The 24014-nt window shown below is 40.8% G+C and overlaps 1 protein-coding gene across 1 annotated transcript in view; it reads right to left on the bottom strand.

Moving 5' to 3' along the window:
* LOC121942504 (protein diaphanous homolog 3-like) overlaps nt 1-24014 on the bottom strand; it is a 215845-nt gene that overhangs the window by 45440 nt on the left and 146391 nt on the right. The window contains 2 exon segments of the mRNA XM_042485728.1: nt 15260-15322; nt 15985-16080. Of these exon segments, the coding sequence (XP_042341662.1) occupies nt 15260-15322; nt 15985-16080 (159 nt within the window).

Consider the following 24014-nt stretch of genomic DNA (forward strand, 5'->3'; position numbering starts at 1 on the left):
AAGATTTTTAGAAACTGTTTTTATTGTTGATGTGTAAACAGGGGAAACAGAGTTTTTCGCTTGAGATGTCAGAGTGTGCGCCATTATCTCCTTTGTGTGGCCTTAAAATGGAGACGGCCTTTCGTGCAATAGCAGACACGACCAAAATAACCTAATGATAACTTAACAAACAGGACTTTTCAAATATACACATAACTGTACAGTTGCTGTTCCACTATATTGAGGAAGAGAGGCATATGAATGCACTATGAAGGTCAGGAATACAGTAAGCCTTCCGGAAACATTTTTGGGCTTTGGAACATTCAGCATCTTTTTCTTTGCTTGGCTTTATGCTCTTAACAGTGCTTTTATTGTGTTTTGTATTTTCATTTGGACGGAGATGTTTTATAACAGAGCTTATGTGGATGTGAATTATTTGAGAACAAAGAAGGGGGAAATCTCAAATTCAAAATTACCTGTGTGGGAGTCTGGATTTTGTGTCCCGTGTGTTCGTGTGTATGCGCGCGTGTGTGTCTGGAGTTTGCATCCCATGTGTGTCTGTGTGTGTATGTTTTCTACACCTTACCATGTGCCCTTTTTGCCTAAACCAAAAGATCCGTGACTTTGGTGCCTAATCCTAACCATCATGACAGTCTGCACTGTTGTGTGAACATGGGGACGGTGCCGCTTCATCCCACCACATGTGCATTGGCTGATATCACCGTAAAGGGCTGCCTCATCCAACCACGTGCATTTCTGTAGCAGCATCCCAGCACGTCATAGCTTGACGTGAGAAGGATACCTAAAATGTCATATGTTGGTGTGGAAGGTCACCTGACGGAATGTCACGTGACAAGTTCGGAGGATTGTTTAGACAATGTGGTGAACACTTTTTTTTTTTTTTTTTGACGCAAAGGAAACTGTTGGAAAGGACTTTTCCATTTTTAGTAGGGCTATTCTCGTCTGTGGCCTTGATTGTAAAAAAAGACCTTGACCTTGTTTTGCAAGTGTAAAATAGGCTCCATTTTTAATGTGGTGTATGTTTCGAAGAGGTAAATGTCATAATTCTCTAAATCCTGATTGCTTACTTTGTTTTTTATTAACACCATTTACATGTGCCATTATTTCAATACTTCATAAAATTTAATAAGATAAAATTACTTTTGATACTTTAAGACTTTTACCCAAATAATATTCAGATATCTGTACTTTTACTCAAGTATGACTTTCAGGTACTTTATCCAGCACTGGTCATACACCAGTGCAGCTATTACTTACATTACTTTTGAAGGAAATGCTTAAAAACATACACAACCAACAACGTACTGTCTGCAGTCGGAAAGCTCACAAAATTTCCTGCTTCCAGTGTTTTAGAAAGCCACTGTGCCTATGCACATACGTTATGTGTGTCGTTGTCATCAAAAGAGGATTAGTCTCAATGGTCACACCGTATAAGCACCTGGGGAATTATCTTTGCTTGTGCATTATTATTTGCAAATTTGAGAAACGAAGTGTCCTCAACTTTTGTGCATGAAGGCCTTTATGCTAATTGGTGTTGGGTTTATGCCTTAGAAGAATAGCATACTGTATCTAATTTATTCACTTCTGATCCAAGCCAAAGGACATATTAACAATGAGCAAAGGACATGAGGCAAGATGTTAGTGGAATATGGCCGCATAGTATGCATGATATCTTTATTTGTTCTTTTGAAGAAAATTAAATGACTTAGTTCCGGCAGCATTTAGAGGCTCCTCTTTTTGTGTGGAACAACAGCAGAAGTAGCACTATGAACGAAACTCAAAGTGAGAGTAATGAGGTACATAAAACAATAAAGCCAATACAGCCAACTACTTCCCAACATCTCTGCTCAACCTGCTCTGTGTTTTTGCCAGTATCAGACAGTTTTATACAGATGAAGCTAATAAGCAATTTTATATTATTTTAGCTTGCAAATGTGAGGTGTGTTATATCAAAACAAATGTGGTAAATAATTGTGTTTGGCCTGAGATGTTTCTGCATTCTGAATAGAATCTATGCAAATGTGAGTCTGTGTGTGGCTGCATGTGAGGACAAATGCAGAAATCTGTGAAATACATTCAGACATCCTCTTTCCTTTTTGTCTGACATTGTAATTACCATTCAAACTAGCCAGGCTAATTACCTCCCTGTTTAGAAAAATAATCAGGTTTGTACACAAATCAAGACTAGCCAAAGACGCCACGGCCTGACAACCAAAACAATAATCAAGTCTATGGGGCATGGTTATTATGTTTTCCATTTAATCAAAACTTGCATTAAGATTTAAAGTGATCAATTATTCCATCATTTAGTTTTTCAAAGATTATTGTATAAGTCCCTAAATTATTCATTATATTCTGTCAATCAATTGTTATTTTGAATTTGTTACAAATTCTCACCCCTATTCCCTCTGGGTTATAATGTGATTCATTAATTAGGGGTAATTAATATGGCTTGTTTACAAAATATGTTTCACCGTCCCCCACAATTTTTACGTCATTAGTTTCACTGGAGGAAAATTATTTGTAAAAAACAAAAAAGATGCTGTTCTGTGAAGCTTGAAGCCAGACATCTTAAACACAGAAGCTTTGGAGCGAAAATAATAATTAAAAGAGGACCCCAACGTAGGGTCAGTTTTTCTTTTTTTGCCAACAAAAACCACAACAAAATTCCAATCTGACCAAATAAAAATGTGAGGCATAATTTGCAGTTGCCTGTATTTAAACCTGCATGGTGGCGACAGCCATGGCTGGAGGCATTATGTTTTGGGGTCATCCATCCAGCCAATTCATGTGAACGCAATACCCCACAAATGCTTTGAGATAACTACTTCAAGTGTGGCACAAACACCCCCTTGGACTCATAAATTAACTGATGAGATTTCAGCTGTCACAGGTCAAGGGTTAAGATCACTGTAGTTTCACTTGTCTCATTCTATATTCTCAAGAATGCCTTGAGGGGATCCCTTCAAATTTGACATAAACGTCCATTCTTACTTAACAATGAACTGATTACATTTGGGTAGTCAAAGGTCAAAGTCACTGCGACCATTCACTTGTCCTATTAAATGAATGGGATAAAAAGGCCTTCAGGGAATTTCTTTAAATTTGGCACATACATCCACTTGGGCTCAAGGATGAACTGATTTGAATTTGGTGGTCAAAGGTCACTGTGACCTCACAGTGGCTCTTTTTGGCAATAAACTCGAGAATTAATATGCCATTCATCACAAAATTCCACACAAATGTCTACTAGGAAAAAAATATAACATTTTATATCCAAAAGGTCAAAGGTCAGCTTCACTGTGACATAATCATATGCAGCAAAAAAGCTTTTCTGGTCATTACTGAATACCATAACTCAGGAGCAGAAGGGGAGACATTCGGTCAGATACTGAATTGGTGACACTAACCTTGGGTGCCCACCTTGAAACGGTGGTGATTGTATTGATCGTCTGTACTGTTGGGTTGAAGGTGTGTGTGAAGCATCCATGCTATAAGATTTGTAGCCTCTTTATGCCAACATCCATATTTGAAACATTGTCAACTGTCATATGAGTGTGGACAGACATAGACTTAAAATGTAACTTGATTGGTAACTAGTTTTATTACCCATGTGACAAGCCAGAAGTTGAAAGCAACAGTAAGATTATTTTTTAACTATTATGCCTTTCTACTATTTGCCTAGGGTTCTTCTAGAAAAGAATATTTTGCATCCTTTTTCAAAAATAAAATGCAAAGTTCCCTGTGGCAGGGCTAACATAAGGAACTGTATCTAGCAAGCACAACAACTGTATTCTTGTAACAGCAATGCAACTGTTAAAACAAATCAAGGAGAACAAAAAATGGTGTGGAATTTATAGCAAGACTACTTTTCAACCTCAGGGTCAGCCATCCTGCATACAAGTCAGCAGTATGGCACAGAGGCTGAACAACATGAACTCCAGAAAAACAACACATGTTTTGGCACCGATCCACTGATGGTACAGACAAAGTAAAATTCAGTTGCTGTTGAAGAAAAGTCAGCACTGTCCAGTAATGCAGATTTCCAATGCTGTAACTCAATTCTCAAGAAACAGAAATGCCAGAGATAGAGGAGGAAAACACCTGGCTACATGGCAGTGAGTGAGCAATGGCAATGGCTTTTTTTTTTTTAAATAATCTTTTTGTCCATGCCCTTTGCCAGCCAGCAGCCATTTCCTTGCCTTTACTCCTCTGCCCCGTATCTGCTTTATTGTGATGCAAAACAGTGAGTTTTGACATTCAGGAGGACCCTGCCAAAGGACAGGCTAGTGGATGCAGTAGAGAAGAGAAGGCCCTAATGGGTTCAACTGGAATGGAAAGCATCTGCTAGTCTCCACAGGCTGGGAGAGAGGGAAATGTCAAGTATGGTTATTATAGAGCAGGCAGCAGCTCAAGGAATTTTCACCTGAATGAAAAACAGTCTCGGACAATGCACATTGCACAGGCAACATCTCCACACATTAACGCCACTACTGAGGCAGTGAATGAACCCATTCACACTCAGATGCATGTGCTGGAGTAATGCGACACGCATGCTCACAAGCACATACAATACAAACACATCCACATGCAGTCAATGCATGAACTCACTGCTTTACTACATGTCATCGGTGTAACCAGCCTTTTAACACTCCAATGCCAGTTTTTCTTTGAGAGGAAAAACTTGATTTAAGGTGAAACTACCCTCTTCCGTATGGCAGGGGTAATAACGTGCTTGTGAAGTGTTCATACATCAGCAGAAAGTCCCGCAGTGAGTATTTCTTCGTAAGATCACTTGAGTTTGTTTGCTAATTTGTACCCCCGAGGATGCTAATCAAAGCTAGTGCCAGACTAATGAAGCTCTTAAGTCCAGAGGCCAGAGACACATGCTACATGGCCCTGTGACTCAAGGCTGAGTGTCTACAAGGGGGAGGTGTGCGTACGTGCTGAAGTGAATGCATGCGTCTGTATACAGTCAGACGTGGGAATGAGTGAGTGCATGGGCATAAAATGGTGGTATAATAGCAGATCAGCAAACCCCAAATCCCACTCTCTAAGGGGAATCCAGCATCAAACAGATCCTGCTGCCTGAGGGCTGGCCTTCCCGCTCTGTCAGCGTGGAAACTCCTGTCACTGCACTTAGAGCTTTTGGATCAGCGAGGAGACACATAGCAGGTGGAGTGGCGGCAGAAATGACAGCCACACGCAGAGAGAGAGAGAGACAGAGAGAGACAGAGAGAGAGAGAGAAAGAGAGAGAGATGAGGCAGTTTGGGAGAATGTGATCATTTTATCACCACAGACTAAAGTGGCCCTGGGAATCATCAACAACAGGAGCCTTGGTGTTTGTTCCTATTTCTGTATGAGGATGGTGCACTGGAGAATGATACCTGGATATGGGGCTGTTTACAGATTGGTTGGAAGGTGAGTAGAATTTTAAACCACACATTATCCCCTTTCATCAGTCTTACCTAAATTCTCTGCTTTACCTCTGAGTCAAGACAGCTTATAGTCACAACCATAGCAACACATGCTAACAGAGATGTGTTTCTGTCTGTCAAGGCCCAAAGTGTGATCAGTTTCAAATGTTAGGCTTAAGCACAAAACAACATTGACAGTCTACAGCAGTGATACTTGACTTTTGGCCCACGGGCCAGATCTGGCCCCTGATAGGGTGTTGGTAACCCCCAACCATTTTTTTAATTCACAAGAATAAAGTGATTCACACTGGACATTGTTTTATTGTTCTTTCAGTATACATAAGGTGCCAGAGTGCATTAAACAGCATCAAAATAGAGCTTGTTTATCAAAAAAGTACCAGTGGAGGATCCGCCACACCCTCCTAAAAATGTCATGAAATCATAGAAACTGCAGAAAATCAGAGAAACATCCTAAAATCCTAGAAATGTCCTAAAATCATAAAAATTGTTCTGAAATCCTAGAAACATCAGAAAATCCTAGAAAGTAAAAAGATAATCCTAGAAGCATCCGGAAATCCAACAAATGTCCTAAAATCCCAGAATTGTCCTAAAAACCTACAAACCTAAAATCCTATGAACGCCCAAGCATTCTAGAAATGTTAAAATTCTAGAAATGTCAAAAAATCCCATAAATGTCCTAAAATCCTAGAACCTTCCTAAAACATTCTAAAATCCTTAAAATGTCATAAAATCCTAGAAGCATCCAAAAATCCAAGAAATTTCCCAAATACTATAATCCTCTTTAAATCCTAGAAATGTCCTGAAATTGCAGAAACATCCTTAAATTCTAGAAATGTCCTAAAATCCTAGACTGTCCTACAATCCTTGAAATGTTCTAAAGTCCTAGAATAATGTATGGGACTGTGAATGTCCCCTGGCCTCCGGTCATTTTTACAAAAGTGCCCCCCAAAAGTGGCAAGCTGATTATCCCTGTCAACAGGAAACATAAAGGAATGATGCAAATGTGTGACGCAGAATGTGGGATGAAAAATGTTGCTGTGACACTTCTGACGCTCTGACACAGAACTCAAGCACCTCCGTTTGTAGAGGGCACAGATATAAAGGGGAGATAGCACACATTTCCCTTCCATAACAACAGAAGTTCATATAATCATCTCCGTAGCACTTTTTCTCGCTGACGACTTCGTGATATGGCTGCTGGCGTTAGTAAATGTGGGAGGACCAGGAATGTGTGTGGCTTGGCGATAAGGCTGCTGTAAAATTTAATTAGCACAAAGCCATGGTGAGAATGACTTCATTTCTCACTGCATTATTAACTACAGTACTATGTAAGAGCCTAGTCTCAATTAATGTACATAGCCAATTCATACCAGAAAGGAAGGGACAAAGAAAGAGACAGGGTGAGACAGAGAGAAAACAATGACACAGCTGTCCTGTAAAATCTGAGATGTGTATCTCAGCTTTATCCCTAATAAATCTGCAAACCCTATTAGCATCTTTGCCTCTGCTCTCTGCACATGAGGTCAGTATCAGAGCAGGCAGAAGACAGTTTGCATGTGAAAAGAAAAGACATGGAGGATCTCAGAGGCAGGCTGAACAGCAATCCTATATTAGCAGCTTCACCTACTGTTTGCGGCCTGAGCTGGTGTGAATGGGCTGATTAGGGTCCTTGGCTCGACATGCTGAACACCAGTTTCTATTTCACGATCCACAGCCTTTATTACAGCCCAGCTTCCTCATAATCCAGCTAAAAGTGGATATCTGAGGAGCCTGATCGGCTTAGGACTTGGCTAAAAATGTGGGATGTACAGCAGAGCGACACGGAGCAGAGTGCAGAGGTGTTCGTTATCATCTGTTTTCTATTAGGACTGAGTGGGCACAGTCCAGCCCAGTGTCCGTGTGTGTTTGTGCATGCTGTGTGTCCACTCTACTCTCATCCATCACACTGACCTCTCCGACCAGTCAAGTGTATATACGGCGCACCGTTTCACTTTCTCATCCTCTTACATTTTAGACTGGGCATGGATTACAGAGATTACAGTTTTATGAATAAAGCTATATTTGCTAGAGGTACGTTAAGCTTGCCCTCTAAGCATAGGTTAATACAGTCATTATTAGTTTTAACATAACTCGATATGCGTGTGCATCAAAATTTAACACGTTTCTTTGAAAACGGCCTCTGGATTAGAAGGCAGGACTGCTATAACAGCACAAGTGGGAGACATTAAAAGCCATTTTTCATTATCTATGCCTGCGCCTCCAAGGCAACCAAACAAGTAAACAGAATTACAATCACGCTGAATGACACGCCACATGGAAAACCAGAATCTATGACCAAAAGTTTTCAGACAGAGACATATTTCATGCTAATTACTGTCTGTATTACACATATGGCACATGATGTTTGCAAATAAATGCCATTTAGTTATGGCAGGATTAATCCCTATAAACAGATGTCTGCAAATGTATGCAGAATCTGTAGGCAGCAGTACAAGATTCTGATATCAGAAGTATTGGTTCGTAGTACATAGTATTGACCAATTGTTTTGAAAATGTCATTTATGGTTATATGCTTGCATGCTTTATGTCATAAAATCCCATAGGGGAAAGGCCACTAGGTTGCATGACACTAAAATACAAGAATTCATTCATTCATGAATTGCATCAGAATATTATTTAGATAGTGTCTTCACTTGGCATCCTCAATGACGATATTCTATAAAAATGAAGTACATATTTTTTGTATTCCTGTTCTGACATCCAGCGGCAAAACACAATTTTTTTTATTTTCTTTATCCCAACCTTTTCCCTCCAGTTGCCATTTAACTCCACTCATTTTTGCTGTTTTTCTGCCATCATGATGCTGATGCAACTGTAGTGACATAACTGTGACGTGCGCTCCAAACTGGTCCATAAATCTGGTACGATTAATCACAAATTCAGCCAGAGCTTCTACTTGCCCAACACATCAGACTGTAATATACTGGGCAGCTTCCATGTGTGACTGAGTGTAGCTATGCGAGAGTGCAGCAGGGCATTCTAGGAAAATAGAACACTGTTCCAGCAAAAATTAAAAAAAACAACAACAAATCATCCAGTGCTTTCTGCATCCTCAATTACTATTCCATAAGTCTCACTGCACAGGCTGAACCTAATTACACCAGCCACTTTGTTAAGGTGCCCTCTTGCTCCATCTGTTCAATGCATGTGTGCACAGGCTCAAACATGCATGCACGCACACACCAAGTGCAGTACTTCAGACAGACAGACAAAGACAGGTCAAGGTACACCTTCCCATCTGGATATGCCTTTGTCTACAAGAACAGTTAAACATCTAAACTACCAATCAAGTGTAGCGCTAAGAGAGGCACTGTGACTCCAAGTGGCCTGATGATTGTGGACATGAATACAGAGAGCAGTGCACCTGTCCAAGTCTTAGACACAGCTAGTACCCCGACCCAGGAGTTACCTTTAACCTTGTGCCTGCACATTGTTAAAACACAGGGTTTAAACTGACAATTTCTATGCATGTATGCATGAGCATGTAAGTGTGAAAATGGGAGAGTTAGCACTCGGTGTTCAGGAACAGAAGCTCTTTGGCAATAATCTGTCACCTTAATGAAAAACGCACGGGCCGTACGTGATGTGTGGATGATATATTGTGACCAAATGCAGATAAATCAGCAACTTCTACAGCTACGTTTTTGAAACAATGACGTGTAACATCAATTCAAATAGATCTTGGAGGAGAGCGTCTGTGCTCTTCTTTTTGTCTTGGGCTCTCTGAAATGATTTAATAACCCTTTCTTTTTTTTCTGCTTATGTCATGATGTCTGGGGGAAAGCAGCAAGGCAAAGGGAGTAGATAAAGTGGAGACAAAACAAAGTCAAACAAAGTAAAGAGTAGACTGAGGAACTTTGGATGGATAGGAAGCTTTCCTCCCATAATTGATATTGATATGAAGAGACAGAAATGTGGAGGAGCAATGAGAAAGCACGCATGCAATCTGTGGGATACAGTAGCCTGCAGTGGAATCCACATACCAAAGTCTATAAAAGGTCTTATCAAAAAGGCAAGCATCTAACAGCCGATTCCACCAGGGTATCCCAGCCTCAGGAAGCCGTAGTGACTGACTCTCAGTGCCAGTTTTTCATAAACGTCTCTCGTGTGAGCACACAGAACACACAGAGATGGCAGTAAACAAACTTCCCCTGTTTATCTACTTTTTTGACTTTCATTTCAACTTCACTCTCCCCAGCTTTGTCTTAATGATTTTGTGCAGCACAACCTCTGAAAGACATCGTGGGTTGAGTCTAAAATTAAGCCTATTAGTCATCTCCTACCACCATTCTCACCTTATACCCGAGCCATTAAAAGTCTGTGCTGAATAGCTTCCTGCATGAACCAAGGATCCAACATTATATACAGAGACATAAATTCAGCAAAAAGGGTCACAGAGTTGACTCAGCGACTACATAACATGCAACATTTCCGATAACTAGAGGCTTGCTTAAACCTTAATGCTTTCAAGGAGGGAGAAATAACGCCTGTTTCCATTTGGTTAAGGGGTTTGCCGACTTTTTCAAGTGACCTTTACATCAATTTCAAGCTCTACTTCAGAGCCTTATCACACATGATAATTGTTAGGTCGGATTTCACTAAAGACATCTGAGGTAATTGCTCCTAAAGACAGAGACATTTACTCCTTCATAGATCTTGTTCCTCCCCACACTCTCAACATAATGGATCACTCCACAGCATTATAGCGTGCACATACACTCATAATGCACCTCTGGCTCAGGCTGTTTATTCACTCAGAGGCTCTTGCTCTCTGTCAAATGCAACAATAAAAAAAGGGCAGTTTATGTGATTCCGCCTCAACATGTACATGCACACAGCAGCTTGGGAGCCAGTGAGGTTGTGATGAAGGCTTGCTTAGATGGCTAAAATGACCAGACAGTGTCTGGAGAGATGTTTTCAGGAGGACACAGTTAAAAAGCTATGGCTGCTTTATAGATTCAATTTGCAGATTCAAGTCTCTTACACCTGTGTAGCTAACCACCATCGATCCATCATTCTGTGGAGCCCAATCCAATTTAGAGTGTTGAGGAGCCCCAGAGCCCTGCAGCCTTATCCTAACCCAGGCCACAGCCACCACAAAGCCTGCTTACCTTCATCCCCTCAAGTCCGTGGGAGTGTCTGTGTACTCTTATGAGTGTGTGCGTATGTGTGTGTGTGTGTGCGCGCAGGAGAGACTGCAGACCAAGCTAAACACCTTAGCTGCTGGCTCATGGTAAAGTGTGTTGAGCCAATTTAGGGGTAAGAGAGGAGAGGAGATGAGAGACAGAGGAAGCGGGGAAAATGCTGGGAACACAGGCCAGGACCCTTACTCACACCACAGAAGAGGGAGGACGAGGAAAGAAAAGAAGGGAGGTGACAACAGTGGAGTAGGAATCATCTTTTAATCCTATTTTCCATTGCGTGACAATCACACTCATCATGACTACGAAGCACTGTAGCCATAATCGAACTACTCCACTGTCTCATCCAAGTCGTGTGATGGCGAGTACAATCCATCGGTCGTCTGATTTGTTTCTGCAGACAACAAAAAGTGTACCAGCGCAGAAAACAGTGGTACACTTGGGTCCCCCTTGGTGCGAGAGTTTAATGGCACCATACGTGTTCAGATTGACCATTCCAATCCCTCCCCTTCACCACTAATTACAGTATCTTCTGGCACAGATGTTACTGTTTTAATTCTCTTTGCTGCTCCGCTGGAGTGTAGCAACACCCCTGAGATCAATTATTAAAGGGTATTTAAAACTGTAGGAAAAGGAGGTGTTTGGGTGGTGTGAAAGTGAAAGCAGCTGTTTAAGTGCCTGTGCCACCGCCAATGACTAAACTTCATCACCTCCCAACTAAACGAAGAGCATCCTGTGGGTTTCACTCACTCTGGCGACTAAACATGGGGCAATTAAAGCCCCAGATCTCCCTGGGAGAGAAGGAGATGGGAGAGAACGGGTGCGGTAGGAGAAGTGGAGAGAGACCCCATACCAATAACAGGCAATTATGTTTGGGGAGGGCCATTGTCAGGCCATGAGAGTATAGAAGAAGACAGGGGGGATATGGAATGGTAGGGAAATGAGGAGGAGTGTTATTTAGGAGGCAGATGGCAGAGAGGGGGAAATTAAGATGAATGGGCACTGAGAGGGCTGAGCTGGTGCTGGGGCTGGGCAGAGAAAAGTAATTAGCTGTGTTTGCTCTGGGAGGCTGGCAGTGAGTATGATGCCTGCAGTGACAGGCTCAAGCCTTGAGCTTTATTAGTCAACAAGGCAATGTCTGAAGTTGCCAGCAGGGGGCAGATGGGCCAGCAACCTTCCAGGACCTTCGTACCTGTACAGCACACCACGGGGTCTTTTCGTAACATGGACACTGAGCAGCCGCTCTTTCATGCGCTGTAATTTCCTTTTACTCTAATCCCCCTGTTAATACAACATAGCTCTGGCTTGTTCTCTTCCAACTCACATACCCTCTCACACACATTATTCCTTAGTCTCACCCTTACCAACTGGCTCTATCTTTCTTCCTCACACCATTTCTCTCCATTTTGTATGTTCCAGCCACCTCTATCTGTCTCTTTCCTCCCACCTTGTATATCTCCCTCCCCCTCGTCCCTTTCCAATCTAATTTCAGATAAGTCGTAGCAGAACATCAGAGCAAGGCCCTTTATCATTGCCATCAATGATGTGGGTGGATTGAGCGTGAATAATTTCATTCATGTGTGCCTGTACTCAGCCCACTGGGATTCCAATTACAAGTAATAAGAGGTAATAGGGTTGGGGCGTAATTTTTTAAGTGCCGCTGTAATGATTGTAAAAAAAAGTAGAAAAAAAAAAAATGACAAGAAGAAGGCTATTGTTTGTTTTAGAAATAGCTAAAGCGCAATATCTGTTTACGACTGTGAGTAAAATAGAGCAATTTTATTGGGTATAATTACTATCCTATGCAATCTTCACTCCTAGAAAGTCAGAAGTGGACACACCTTGGCCTTTTTACATTTAATCACGAACATGTGAGTTTCTAAATGAAAAATTTGAGAGGTCTAAGCAACAGGTGGCTTGCATTTTAATTTTTAAAGGGACACTTCACTGATTTTCAACCAGCTTTGTATTAAAACGATATGGGAAGTATGTGCCAAGATTGTTGGCCAACCTTTGGCAGACTCCTTTCAGGCAACAAACAAAACAACAGCATCCCTACTGACCCCTTCAATATTCTAAATGGAGAAACCAACTTCTGCCCTTCAACAGGTGATTCAGAGTCCCTCAACTATAATGCAACAGGCTGAAAAATAATTCATCGATCCTGTTGCTAAACCACAATCAGAGTGCTGCTAATTAAGATCTGAGTCTGAAAGTATTATTTGATGTTTTCTATGGTCATGACTGTTTGGTGTGTTTTTTAACGGGTATGTCCTGTTTGTATATCTGTATTATGTCTAATTTGTGTATGAACTTGAGTGGGGAGCTGCCTCATATCATGTCGTGTCGTGTCATGTTATGTCGTGCCATGCCGCGCTGTGCCTTGCTGTATTGTAAATGAACTGTGGTAAACTTCCCTCGATCTAACCAGTGCCTAGATATCCACCCTGCAAATCTTAGCTGGATGATGCAAATTGACGCAAAACGTGTCCCGGATGAGTTTCACTGGCTCCCAAGAATGTTGCTCAAACTACAGGTTGTACTTCTATATTTTTGTATTGCCATTGAGATCGAATGGTAGAACTAAGTGGCACTGATCAACTTTAAACCAAGATTCTGTTGAGCTGCCTATTTCTCACCTCAAATATACCAGATACCAGACTGTTTCTTGCAAGCTGGCCGCCCTTGCTTTATATGTACAAATTTGCATTGTGTCACCCTCTAGCGGGAGTGTTTATTGGTCTGGTGCACCACAGTGCATTCTGGTAGTTGTGGGGTTTCTACCTCTTGAGCAGGTGCTTTCTTTTTCTCTGGTCATGTAGCACCAATTTCAAAAGTATTTGTGTCTTTATACTGCATAGTTAATCTTTCCAGCAGTGAAATACTATATGAACATGCAGTTTCTAAATAACACTTGGAAAAGGTCTAAGCTACAAGTGGCTTGCATCCAAATTTTTAACAAGGCATGAAGTCTCTATGGCTGGATTTACACTACAAGTCTTGTAGTCTCTGTTTTTTTTCACCGCCTGCTTACATCTACTGTTAAAAGTGACTCAAACCTGATATCTGCATTTACACCTGCTTAAATTTTGCTTACGCTTGAAACAACATGCATGCATAAACAAAAATTGTTTATTTCAATACAAACCCTGTATTTTTGCTTGATGTTTCTGCACCCTTAAGGTTTGAAAGACAGGTAACCTCTACATTTGACCACTGCCTTTCAACCTGATCCTCCATTGTTGTATTTTCCACTTTCTGAGAACATGTAATTACATTATTAAGGAATAGTTCACCATAAGACCAACAAGAGCTTCCAGAAGCCTCCCCCACACAAAGAGAGAGACTTTGAAGTTAGCAGCAAGCAACAAGTCCCTATGTCAGATTTCAAATTACTGTGTGTGTGGGGGAGGCTTACAGGTTTTTTGTCAACACTGGCATGCAGATACTGTGCATACGTGGACACTGCTCCCTCACTTGGAGCTAAAGGCTAAAAGCTACAAGGCTAAAAATATGACGCCAGTGCCGTTTTTCAAAAGAACTTGGTTTGTTGAGGCTTCAGGACACTTAAATTACTTCGGACGAGCACTATAAAGACATTTTGTGGTTTTATGATGTATTTTTTTAACGTTTGAATTCTGGTCTCCGTTTGGTTCAATTGTTTGGGAGATGAGTACAACAGCTTTTTCCTGTGTAACTCTCACAGTGTTTTGTGGAGTATAAAACTTCACCTGACCCTCTATCAGCATGAAGGTGAGCGGATAATGACTGAATTTTCATTTTTGGGTGACAATCGTCACATTTTTAATTATGTACAACTCACAATGCCAGAGAATATGTGACCTGTCTGCTTGGACTACAGACTCATTTGCAGATATCTGAATCATATGTGATCTACTTCCACATGCGAATGAAGCCTGAAACTGAACTGAGAAAGTCTGTTTTCATGTGCTTTTTTCCTGCTTACACGTTCATGTACATATGTGATTTGTACCACATGAGAGGAAAAACCTGGAATTGGGTCACTTGAACCATGTAGTCTGAACACAGTGTGATCTTGGTGCATGTCTCATTGCTCCACAAAAATGTACAGTACATAGGTCAGCATTGAGATATTCAAGACAAAAAAAAAAAGTTATTCAGAATTCTAGGATACTTGACTGGTATACTGTTGTGGATAGACATCTGGAGCTTCCTTTATATATGGTTTTGAAAAATATGAAAGATACCAACTGCAATCAAAAGCAAAGAGTTGAACTCACAATACTGTGCTTACTGAACAATTTAGGAACCTTGTCAAACAGAGGCGCCAAGCAGCCCACACACTGCTTTCAAAGAATCTCAACCCCTGCTTCTCTCAGTCTGCACATTGCATTGCCTCAAACTCTTTTAGACATGGCCTTTCACACTTTCAGAAGGCCCACACAAGGTCATGAAAAAGGCAAAAGGATGACTGTAATGGTCACTGGACGCAGAGAAAAGCAGGACATATGAACTGTCGAGGGGGAATTTGCAATACAAGATAGAGATGTTTCAGCTTCCAAGAGCAGATAAAAGACAGAGCTGAGCATGCTTTAGGCTTTAGCCCTGTGGGGCTTTTTTCTAATTTTTTGCTTTACCATGGTTAACAGGCCTGAGGACCTGGCGGAAGGAGCTGGGGCTGATCGTCTGCTGCATGTTATCTGTGGAGGGCAGGGGACAAAAGATGCCGACATATCTTACAAATAAGAGGGATCAAGAAGGTCATGAGGAGACATTTTCAAGCTGAAGAACGGCTGTGAAGAGAAGTTTATTAGCACAGAACTACTCTGTTTAAGGGCACAACTGTCAATTGCCCTTGAAGTTTAACAGCCAGTCCTTTCAAAATCCTCCATTCAAAGATCCCATCTTCACAATATGTTTGTTCTCCCAATTTTTTCAATTCCTCCATTTGGATTTAAGACTGCCAGAAAGAAAAAAAACTGGGTGTTTTTTGCATTTTACTGAAATCCAAACATCAAACAGTTGTAGTAATGTTGTCAAGCTGAGGATTCTCTGGCACTGTGCTACTAGTAAGCATGTGTACAAACAACAAACTAGTGTGTTTTGCAAGTGACTGAAAATGACAGTGTGTGGAGCCAATGCACCGAACACAAGGATGCGTTCAATTCACTCAGCTGTTATAAAAACACAACAAGAAAAAATATGCAACCAGTTGGCGGGTTAGGACCTAAATTCATTGTGATTTTGAACATCTGACTGGAATCACAACAGTGCCCACATTTTCTATGCAAACAATATGGGTACGAGGTGTCGTGTGCATCTGTGTTTGTGTATAAATGTAGATAAAGGATATGAGACTCACCTCTGGGTCTTGGCGCTCTCTTCCTGCGGTCTCTGAATGCAGCTCCCGACTGTAGGGCTTCCAGCAAACTATCCATCACACCTGTCTCATCATTCTCTGAAAAACCAAAGGAGAAAAAGAATGAGGGGGTGTTAGAAGACAGAGGAGACGTAAAGAAACAAAATCAGATAAAGTGCACTTTCCTCAAGTGGTGAGCTTCGCCATACTGACTGCAACCATTTGAAACTTACAATGGCAGGCCTCTATATAAGACACATAACATGGGATATAAAAACCCTTCAACAGCCACCTACTATATCACACGTACATCCACTCACAAAGTCGAGTGCCCAATATATGAAAGGACTTGTTCCAAGCAAATCCGGTAATGCACAAGTCGGCAGGTTCTTGCAGACTACCCGCTGTGCAAATGTGCACCCTGGTGTTTCCAACCTTGAGCATTGAAGCTGTATTTTGCATTGCGGCATACAGGAAGGATATTAGCAACAGAATCACATATACAGGGACTGTCAAGCTGAAAAACACTAGCCAAACCTGGCAACATGGTATATTTACTGATTCAGATTTTCAAGTCCTTGCTTGGTAGTGGCAAGGAAGCCACCAGAATGCAGATATACTGTAGGACGAGAAAAGCTTTGAAGATATGGCACGTAAATCATGCCCTGTGTTGGTACAGCTGTAAACCTGGCCCTGACACCTGAGTCATAATGATGGACCAGACTGGTGATTTGCAGTGAAAACAGCCTCCAGTGGATGGGAGGGAAAATAGATAGCGGGTATATATGCTGAGGGAGAACACACACTTTCAATAAAAAGTTTATGCTGTGGTTGTCATGCTAATGTGTATGCGCGGGTAATTTCTTTTCAACCCAGTTTCTGTGTAGCCAATAACATCTGAAGTCTTTGGCAACCACCGTGCAGATGTAAAGGGCTGTTTACCACTGAACTGTACATTTCCACCGCTGATACACTGGCATTAAAAACTACATGCTACAATGCCACCACAGTGGTGGTTTTATTACATTTGACAGCTGGATGCCATTCAAATCTCATACTGTATCAGTCTCATTTGTTGTTTAGTTCAGTGCCCTTTAGACAAGATTGTTAAAAAATAAATGCTGTATTGTGTAAAAATGAATGAAAAATGAAAAGAAAAGAATAGTGAAATGTGTGGAAAACTCTGCAATGTGTTATTCACTCAGAGTATGTGTTGCTGTTTTTTTAAATTGTGTTAAAAAAACACCAGTTTTTGGTAGCAAATTTTCAATCCATCACTGTGTAAGTATGCTTTGCGAGTAAATCCATCCTTAAAAGGTTGCTTAACTGTGATCTGTGTGACCACATTTCAGCAAGAAGACATATTTGAGGTGCAGTGTGTTAAAGGCAGTGTCCACTGTAGAGTTTTTTCTTGAGCAAGGTTTTTTTTTTTTTTTTTTTTTTAAAATTCTTTGCAATGAGGACGTTGCTTATTTATGCTTATTTAGGTAATATGCGGGACAAGTAACTAACTCAAAGAATAACTGTCACTTCTAAAGTATTGAAAAACAATGATGGGGAGAAATATGTCAATATACTGTAAGCTATGAATGGATATATGTTTTCTTTCATAAAAACATATATTTATAGGGTCCCTACTCTATCCCTACGTCCCTCAGCCTTCCCCTCATCCAGAGCATGTACTCTTCCTTGTGCTGTCATTTTCTGCAGATATTCCAAAATATAGCAACTAGGCGCCATTGAAGCGTGTTAGCCGAAAAAATGCTACCCCTTCAAAACATTCCTACCTGGGTGTTTTTTGAGGAGCTCCTTCTCAGCTGGAAAAGCCATGTGGCTCTTTAATATGTTTAACTGCTGACTGATTGTTATTTGTGGGACTATAAAGAAGAACTGCAATTGAATTGAACCACTAACTGTCAAAACATAGCAAACGAAACTTAAACTTTACATATGACAGAAATATTCAGCAATATGCTGACATTTGTGCACCCTTGTTAATATCTGGTACCTCCAAAGTGAATTTTCTTCAGCACAAAGCCCTGACTTTTTTCGACAGCAACAAAATCGAGAGCTCTGGATTTTTAGTTTTCTGTCACCAACTGAGCTCTATGTCTGGTACAGCTTTACAGAACAAAGGATCCTGCCAAAGTCAGGCAGCCCTGTCACTGTGACATGCAATCTAAGGACACTGAGCATACACACTGATCCTGGCAATTCACAACTAATGGCACAGTGTTCTTAATCACAGTTGTTGCCTCCACATTTAGTGAAACTGATACAGCCATGTGTTATATGTTGTTCAAATACTGTATTAAGCATGTATACGATTGATTCATTATGTGCTCGAAAAGTTGTGACAACTTCATCAGCCTCATAGAGGCCAAGCCATACCATCAGCCACGCTGTGACTGCCAGGTCCCACCAGTGATTTAGAGAAGGGAAGGAGGACATTGCTCTGATTAAGGCTGTGTGTGTTTTTCTCATTCTTTCCATTTTGTCTGACGATTCCCCGTGGAACAACAATACACATCAGAGAAAAATAAAAAAACAAATTATGTGACTGACACAAGGACTCTGTGATAACACCAGACCATACTTAGCCAAAGGTCATCACAGTCTTTATCAACAGATGGGGGTCTATTTCTGATAAATTGAGCAGTATAGCAGGCACATTTTGGTGAACAGAGACAAAAATTGCAATCCAGACAATCCCCATGCAAACTGAAAATAGAGGCAGAATAGATGTTTAGCTTATATTGTCAAAGGGTTAAGCTGGGGCAGGCTTCAATAATTGCCAACCATGCAGGCAGTAACCCAGACAGTAAAGCTTCCTTTAAAAGAAGAGAGTCCCAGTGTGCTAATGTGCAGCCTCCCAAATATGATCATAGTGCAATTAAATAAACTGAATTCAAAGTTTATTAGCTAATGCAATCTGGTACAGCAATAAACACTGACAGTGTCAGAGAGGTGGTGACAAAACTCTATGCTTGGAAATGGGGTGGAGGAATAAAGTGGGGCATTCGAAATGGAAAAAAAAAAAACATTTAAAAAAATAATATTTTATGTAATAACAAAAACTATGACAGTGATAGAAGAAGAAATTTAGGCAATTATGTTTGGACCTTTCATGTGTTTTTTGTTTATCTGAGGCATTAAGCTCTGTCCATAGTGTGGCCAACAGGGATAGTTTGGTGTTTGGTGTTCACATGGCAGCACTACATGGTGAATTTATAGTAGTTGAAGAATCTAATCATCAGTCGGAAACCCTATATTGACTGAGGTTTTTCAAATTAAGCTGTCTTTTTTCTTTCTTTAGTCAATCATTTTGCAATGCACTTCTGAGGACATTTTGGCCCCCAAATTTAGCTGCAGAGTGTGCGCTGCTCGCTTTCATGCTGCTCTCAGTACAGACCGTGACCTAGGATGACTCTGTGTGACATGGAGGTTCTCCAAGGAGAAAAGAGAGGCTTTGCCCCGTCAGGCTCCGAGATAGCATTATCGTCTGCCCTCAAATTAGAGGTTGTCAATTTCCAAGTCACTGCAACTTATACAATATAGTCACACAACATAGCTCTTGTTTGATATCTAACATCGGCAAAAAAATGCACATTTTTAATCTGTTGTTAGTTAGGATGCATTAGCTTGAAAGGCTAAGTTGGCTTGTTAATAATGTTATGTGAACGTCGATGCACCTTGAACGTTGTCAAACCTGTCAAACCTGCCAAATCCTTGAATATCTGTATTAAACAGCCAAATCCTACTGTACTGACAAAATTCTGAGTTGGCTAAAGCCCTAAAATATAGACTGTAGTTGATTAAAATAATATAACTACAGTGGCATATTAACTATGCATAACTATTTTGAATGTGTCCTAAGATGGGGAAAATTTCAGCAATATTTTGGGGGGCAAAAATATTTTAAATATTTTTTGGTAGGGCAAGAGCTCATCCACAAGACCCTATATGCCGAGCCTTACTCTAAAATAAAGTGAGGACATTTCATTAGTTGTAAAAATAAATCCCAGATTTAAAAACAAAAAGAAAAACAGTGCCATGAGAAAAAAAATCATATAGCAAGTGTCCAGCACACATTGTCTGATTCAGTCTGCTGCTTCAAGAATAGTTTATTGCCAGCATGACGGATTATGACTGAATGCACAATTAAAATCAGTTTATTACCAAAAGAACAGACTACAATTGCTATAACTGTTATAAATACTCTAAATATAATATATGATTCAGCTGTTAAAGTCTAAAATCATTCATTTTATGAACATGAGTGTCATTGTTGATTAACATTGAGTTATCTTGACAACAATTTGTGTAAAATGTCCAGTTGTGCACTCAAGTGAAATTAAAAGCCCTTCATCTGAGTACATGTGTGTAATCTGTTTGAAACATGTGCAGACGCAGATAGCGCTGGTCTATTTCAAAGGGTATTAATGAGCACTGGAGTTGCAGTCAGTGATCAACCTCTGAAGCTTGTCACCTCTGTCAGATCCTACAAGCTCTTCTCCTCATCTCTATCAATCTGAGACTCTTTCATGAGCCCTAAACTACAGTCACACTGCAACATGGGGCCTGCTAACTGAAAATCTCATCTTCTTTCATGTGCAGTATCATGCAGCACCATGGTGGGTTTTTCTACAAACCTATAAAAACTGTCAATCAGCTCCACAGTACATGGTCCCTTTACAGCAAACCCACTGAAGCTCCTGTATTGAGGGCAGCGGGTCTCCTGAGTGGTGGGTTGTGGTTGTGCCCAAACCCCATGCCAAGCTGTAACTACAAATAAACACACGGTGGATATATCATGGCCCACTTCCTTGCCTGCCTGCTTCTATGTGTGCATTTGTTGTGCTTTTTTTTCATTCGCTGCATTCCTCCTCTGGCTGATATGTGCCCAGTTCTTCATCATTACGAAGAGCAGAGAGGCAGCACAAATTTCTGAGCAAAACCAACGCTCCTCGACGTCCAAATTTGTCTCCACTGCTGTGGCAATTCATCACAGGCAGCGAACTTCACACTCCCCACAACACACATAGACACGCACAAAAAAATATGGATCGCACATAGAAAACACGCAAAAGGTAGCAGATCAATCTATTGCAACCTGCAGTGTGCGCCTTCATGTGTAGTACTCCGTTTGACTCCAACCCACAAGAACATGAAACACTTTGTGTGCCTCGGGAGGTGAGGGAAAAGAAACCGACTCAGATCTCCCGCCTCAGGAATATACAGCAGCAAAAACAGTCCAATTTTACACATCAATCAGATGCAACTCAGACAGGCCGAGACAGAAAACTGCTTTATAGAGCGTAGACAAGAGGTGCTCTCAGACAGCCCAACACTGAAAATCATAACACATATTTATATACCCACACCCACATGCTCACAAACTTAGAGAGAGAGATCACAGACATGTCACATGGATAGTAATGAAGGAGGAACACATGGCAGAGGAATATTAGTCAAGCTAGTAGCTGTGAAATGGGTTTGAAACAGTCATTCAGCTTGTGAAAGGTTGTGCTGAGGAGGATGTGGCAAGAGAACAAAGACTAGTGAGAGGAACGGGACAGTGAGGAGAGGTATCCCAGCTTTGGCAGTGGAACTACTGATTGGTGCTTTGATGTGCACAATTCGCCTGCCTATTTCTATTCTGCTGCATCTGGGATCACAGATCTCATGACAGGTGTGCAATGTGCACGGAGACTTTTTCGCTTTAACTTTTACAGAGAATTAAGAAATTCTTACAAACTAGTCCAGCACTTACTGATGTCTATTTAAAGAATAGTTGGAGTGTCTACCTTGTGTTCACATCTAGTTCATTCCGGTTCTACAGTAAGCTCCCGGGATTCTAGCAGGACGCGAGCCAAATGAGCTCAACTGTGGCAAATCTAGCTTCACTGTCCTCTTTGTTGGAGAAAAAAGAAAACAAATGTGTGTAAATGTGTGGTGTACAAATGTAGATGTACAAGACTTGTACAAGTCCGATCAACAAAAAGATAAAAGCAGAAAGGTGTTTACTCTCCACCACAAAACAACAGAATAAACTCTGGGAGAAGAATCCAGACAAAGCTTTAACCTCCACCTCCATCTATTTAATCAGAGCCTGTTCAGAACAGCGTTTTCCATTGTCTGGACATGTGTGTGTGTGTGTGTGCGCGTGTGTGTGCGTGCGTGCATGTGTGCGTGCATGCGTGCGTGAGTGCGTGCGTGCGTGCGCGCGTCAGTGTCTACCCTCTATTCAGACCTGGACTGACGCCTCTCGCCACTTCACTCAACAGGATGTGGCACTTAACATCAGGACAACGACCCGGTTGTAGCGTTGTGTAGCAGAGGTGGGCTAGATCGAGTCAAGAAATAGGGTCAATTGGGCTGGGATAGAAAAGCTAAGGGGAGAAAATGACATGCCTGAGTACAATGAATGCAGGCTGACCACTGTGTTCCCTTGGACGGTTAGAAGACAAATGGTGCAATAAGGCCAGTCAGCCCCTTCTCTCTCTATTGAATACGCTCTGTTCTACTTTGCTGATACTTTGAGAAGCAAGTAGCCAAGCTATTCAGTGGATGATGAAAAATCAGTGTTGATGGAATTGGTGTTGATTTGAAAAGGAGAGGTTTAAAAAAAAAAAGACTAATTTAAGTCAGTCCAAGAAAACCTGATCAGTCCACGATTACTGATTAAAAAGGCAAGAAGTGCCTTCATACAATCTCTATAAAGGAATGTAGCCAAAAACAAAAAATAATACCTATTTAATATATAAGGGAAGGAATTTGAATTCAGGTTCACTTGGCTAATGTTATTTTTGTGTGAATTTCCTTTTTGAATAATGGTGAGTAATGGTTAGGTTTAAGAAGACATAAGAATGTCCGACTCAAGACCCAAAAAGACAGCAGAGCAAATTACGACACCCTTGCAAACAAAAACAACACTCTGAAGAGTAACTGCACCCACTCGGCACCACCAATATGGCTTCACCACCAACTAGCAGTAATAACAGGCTTTTTCCACTGTCTGTGCAGCACTCATGTACTGTGGTACTATACCAGCACAGCTGGGTTCAACAGAAACACACTTGTGAACATGGTTCAGCAGACTAATTTGAAGCTTCACGCCATAGAGGCCAGTGCAAACAGGCTTTTGATTCCTCCAACTGTTTTAGCAATAACTGGCTTTGCGTTGGGTCCAACACATTCACACCTCAGGGAAGATGACAGACCAGCACTCAGAGAGCACAGAAACAGAGAACCTCCCAACAGTTTGTTGGGACTGTCCAAAGTTCTAGCAAACAGTAGTGCAAGGAGTATCAAAGATACTTTTTTTTCCATTATTAAGGAATTTTTGCGAATCACAAATATATGTGTATCACCATAACAAAGCAAGGTAAAGAAAGATAGGTTTCCCACAGCTTATGGCAAGTTAGATTTAAAACTTTTTAAGACTTTTTTAATACCAGTTTAAGACTAATTTTCTAATAACCAAAATTGAAAAAGGACAATTTTATTTTGCCCAAATGTTTGACTTTTTTGTCCAATGAAAAATTAAGATTATCTAAATCATGTAAACATAGCATATTATCATAAAGGTATCTATTTAGTTAACCAACAGAAGTGGGAAATATCTGGCATTTCTGGTCGTTTTCTGGACAATTTTGTGTTTCTCCATCAGCATATAAGATTCCACTGCTTGGATTCCCATCATGATGACTTTAGGGAAGGTATTTTTTGAATTATTTAACAAAAAGTTAACAAATAGTTTTAGATTTTACAATGCAACGTCAGAAAAAAAAAATATCATAAAATCCCACTTCCCATGTCTGGCCATTTTTCAGACTTTCGAAAGATTAATTTAAGTCAATTTATACCAGTGAAGGCCTTATTTTTAGATAAATAAATTAATGCCTTTTAAGACTTTTTAAGGATCTGCAGGAGCCCTGGATATATGTAAATCTTAACAATACTTTGCATTACACTTTGTACAGAACCATACTTTGGTTGCTGATACACATTAATTGATGAACCATAAAATG

This window comes from Plectropomus leopardus, chromosome 1, assembly GCF_008729295.1.
Source record: "Plectropomus leopardus isolate mb chromosome 1, YSFRI_Pleo_2.0, whole genome shotgun sequence".
Lineage (NCBI taxonomy): Eukaryota > Metazoa > Chordata > Actinopteri > Perciformes > Serranidae > Plectropomus > Plectropomus leopardus.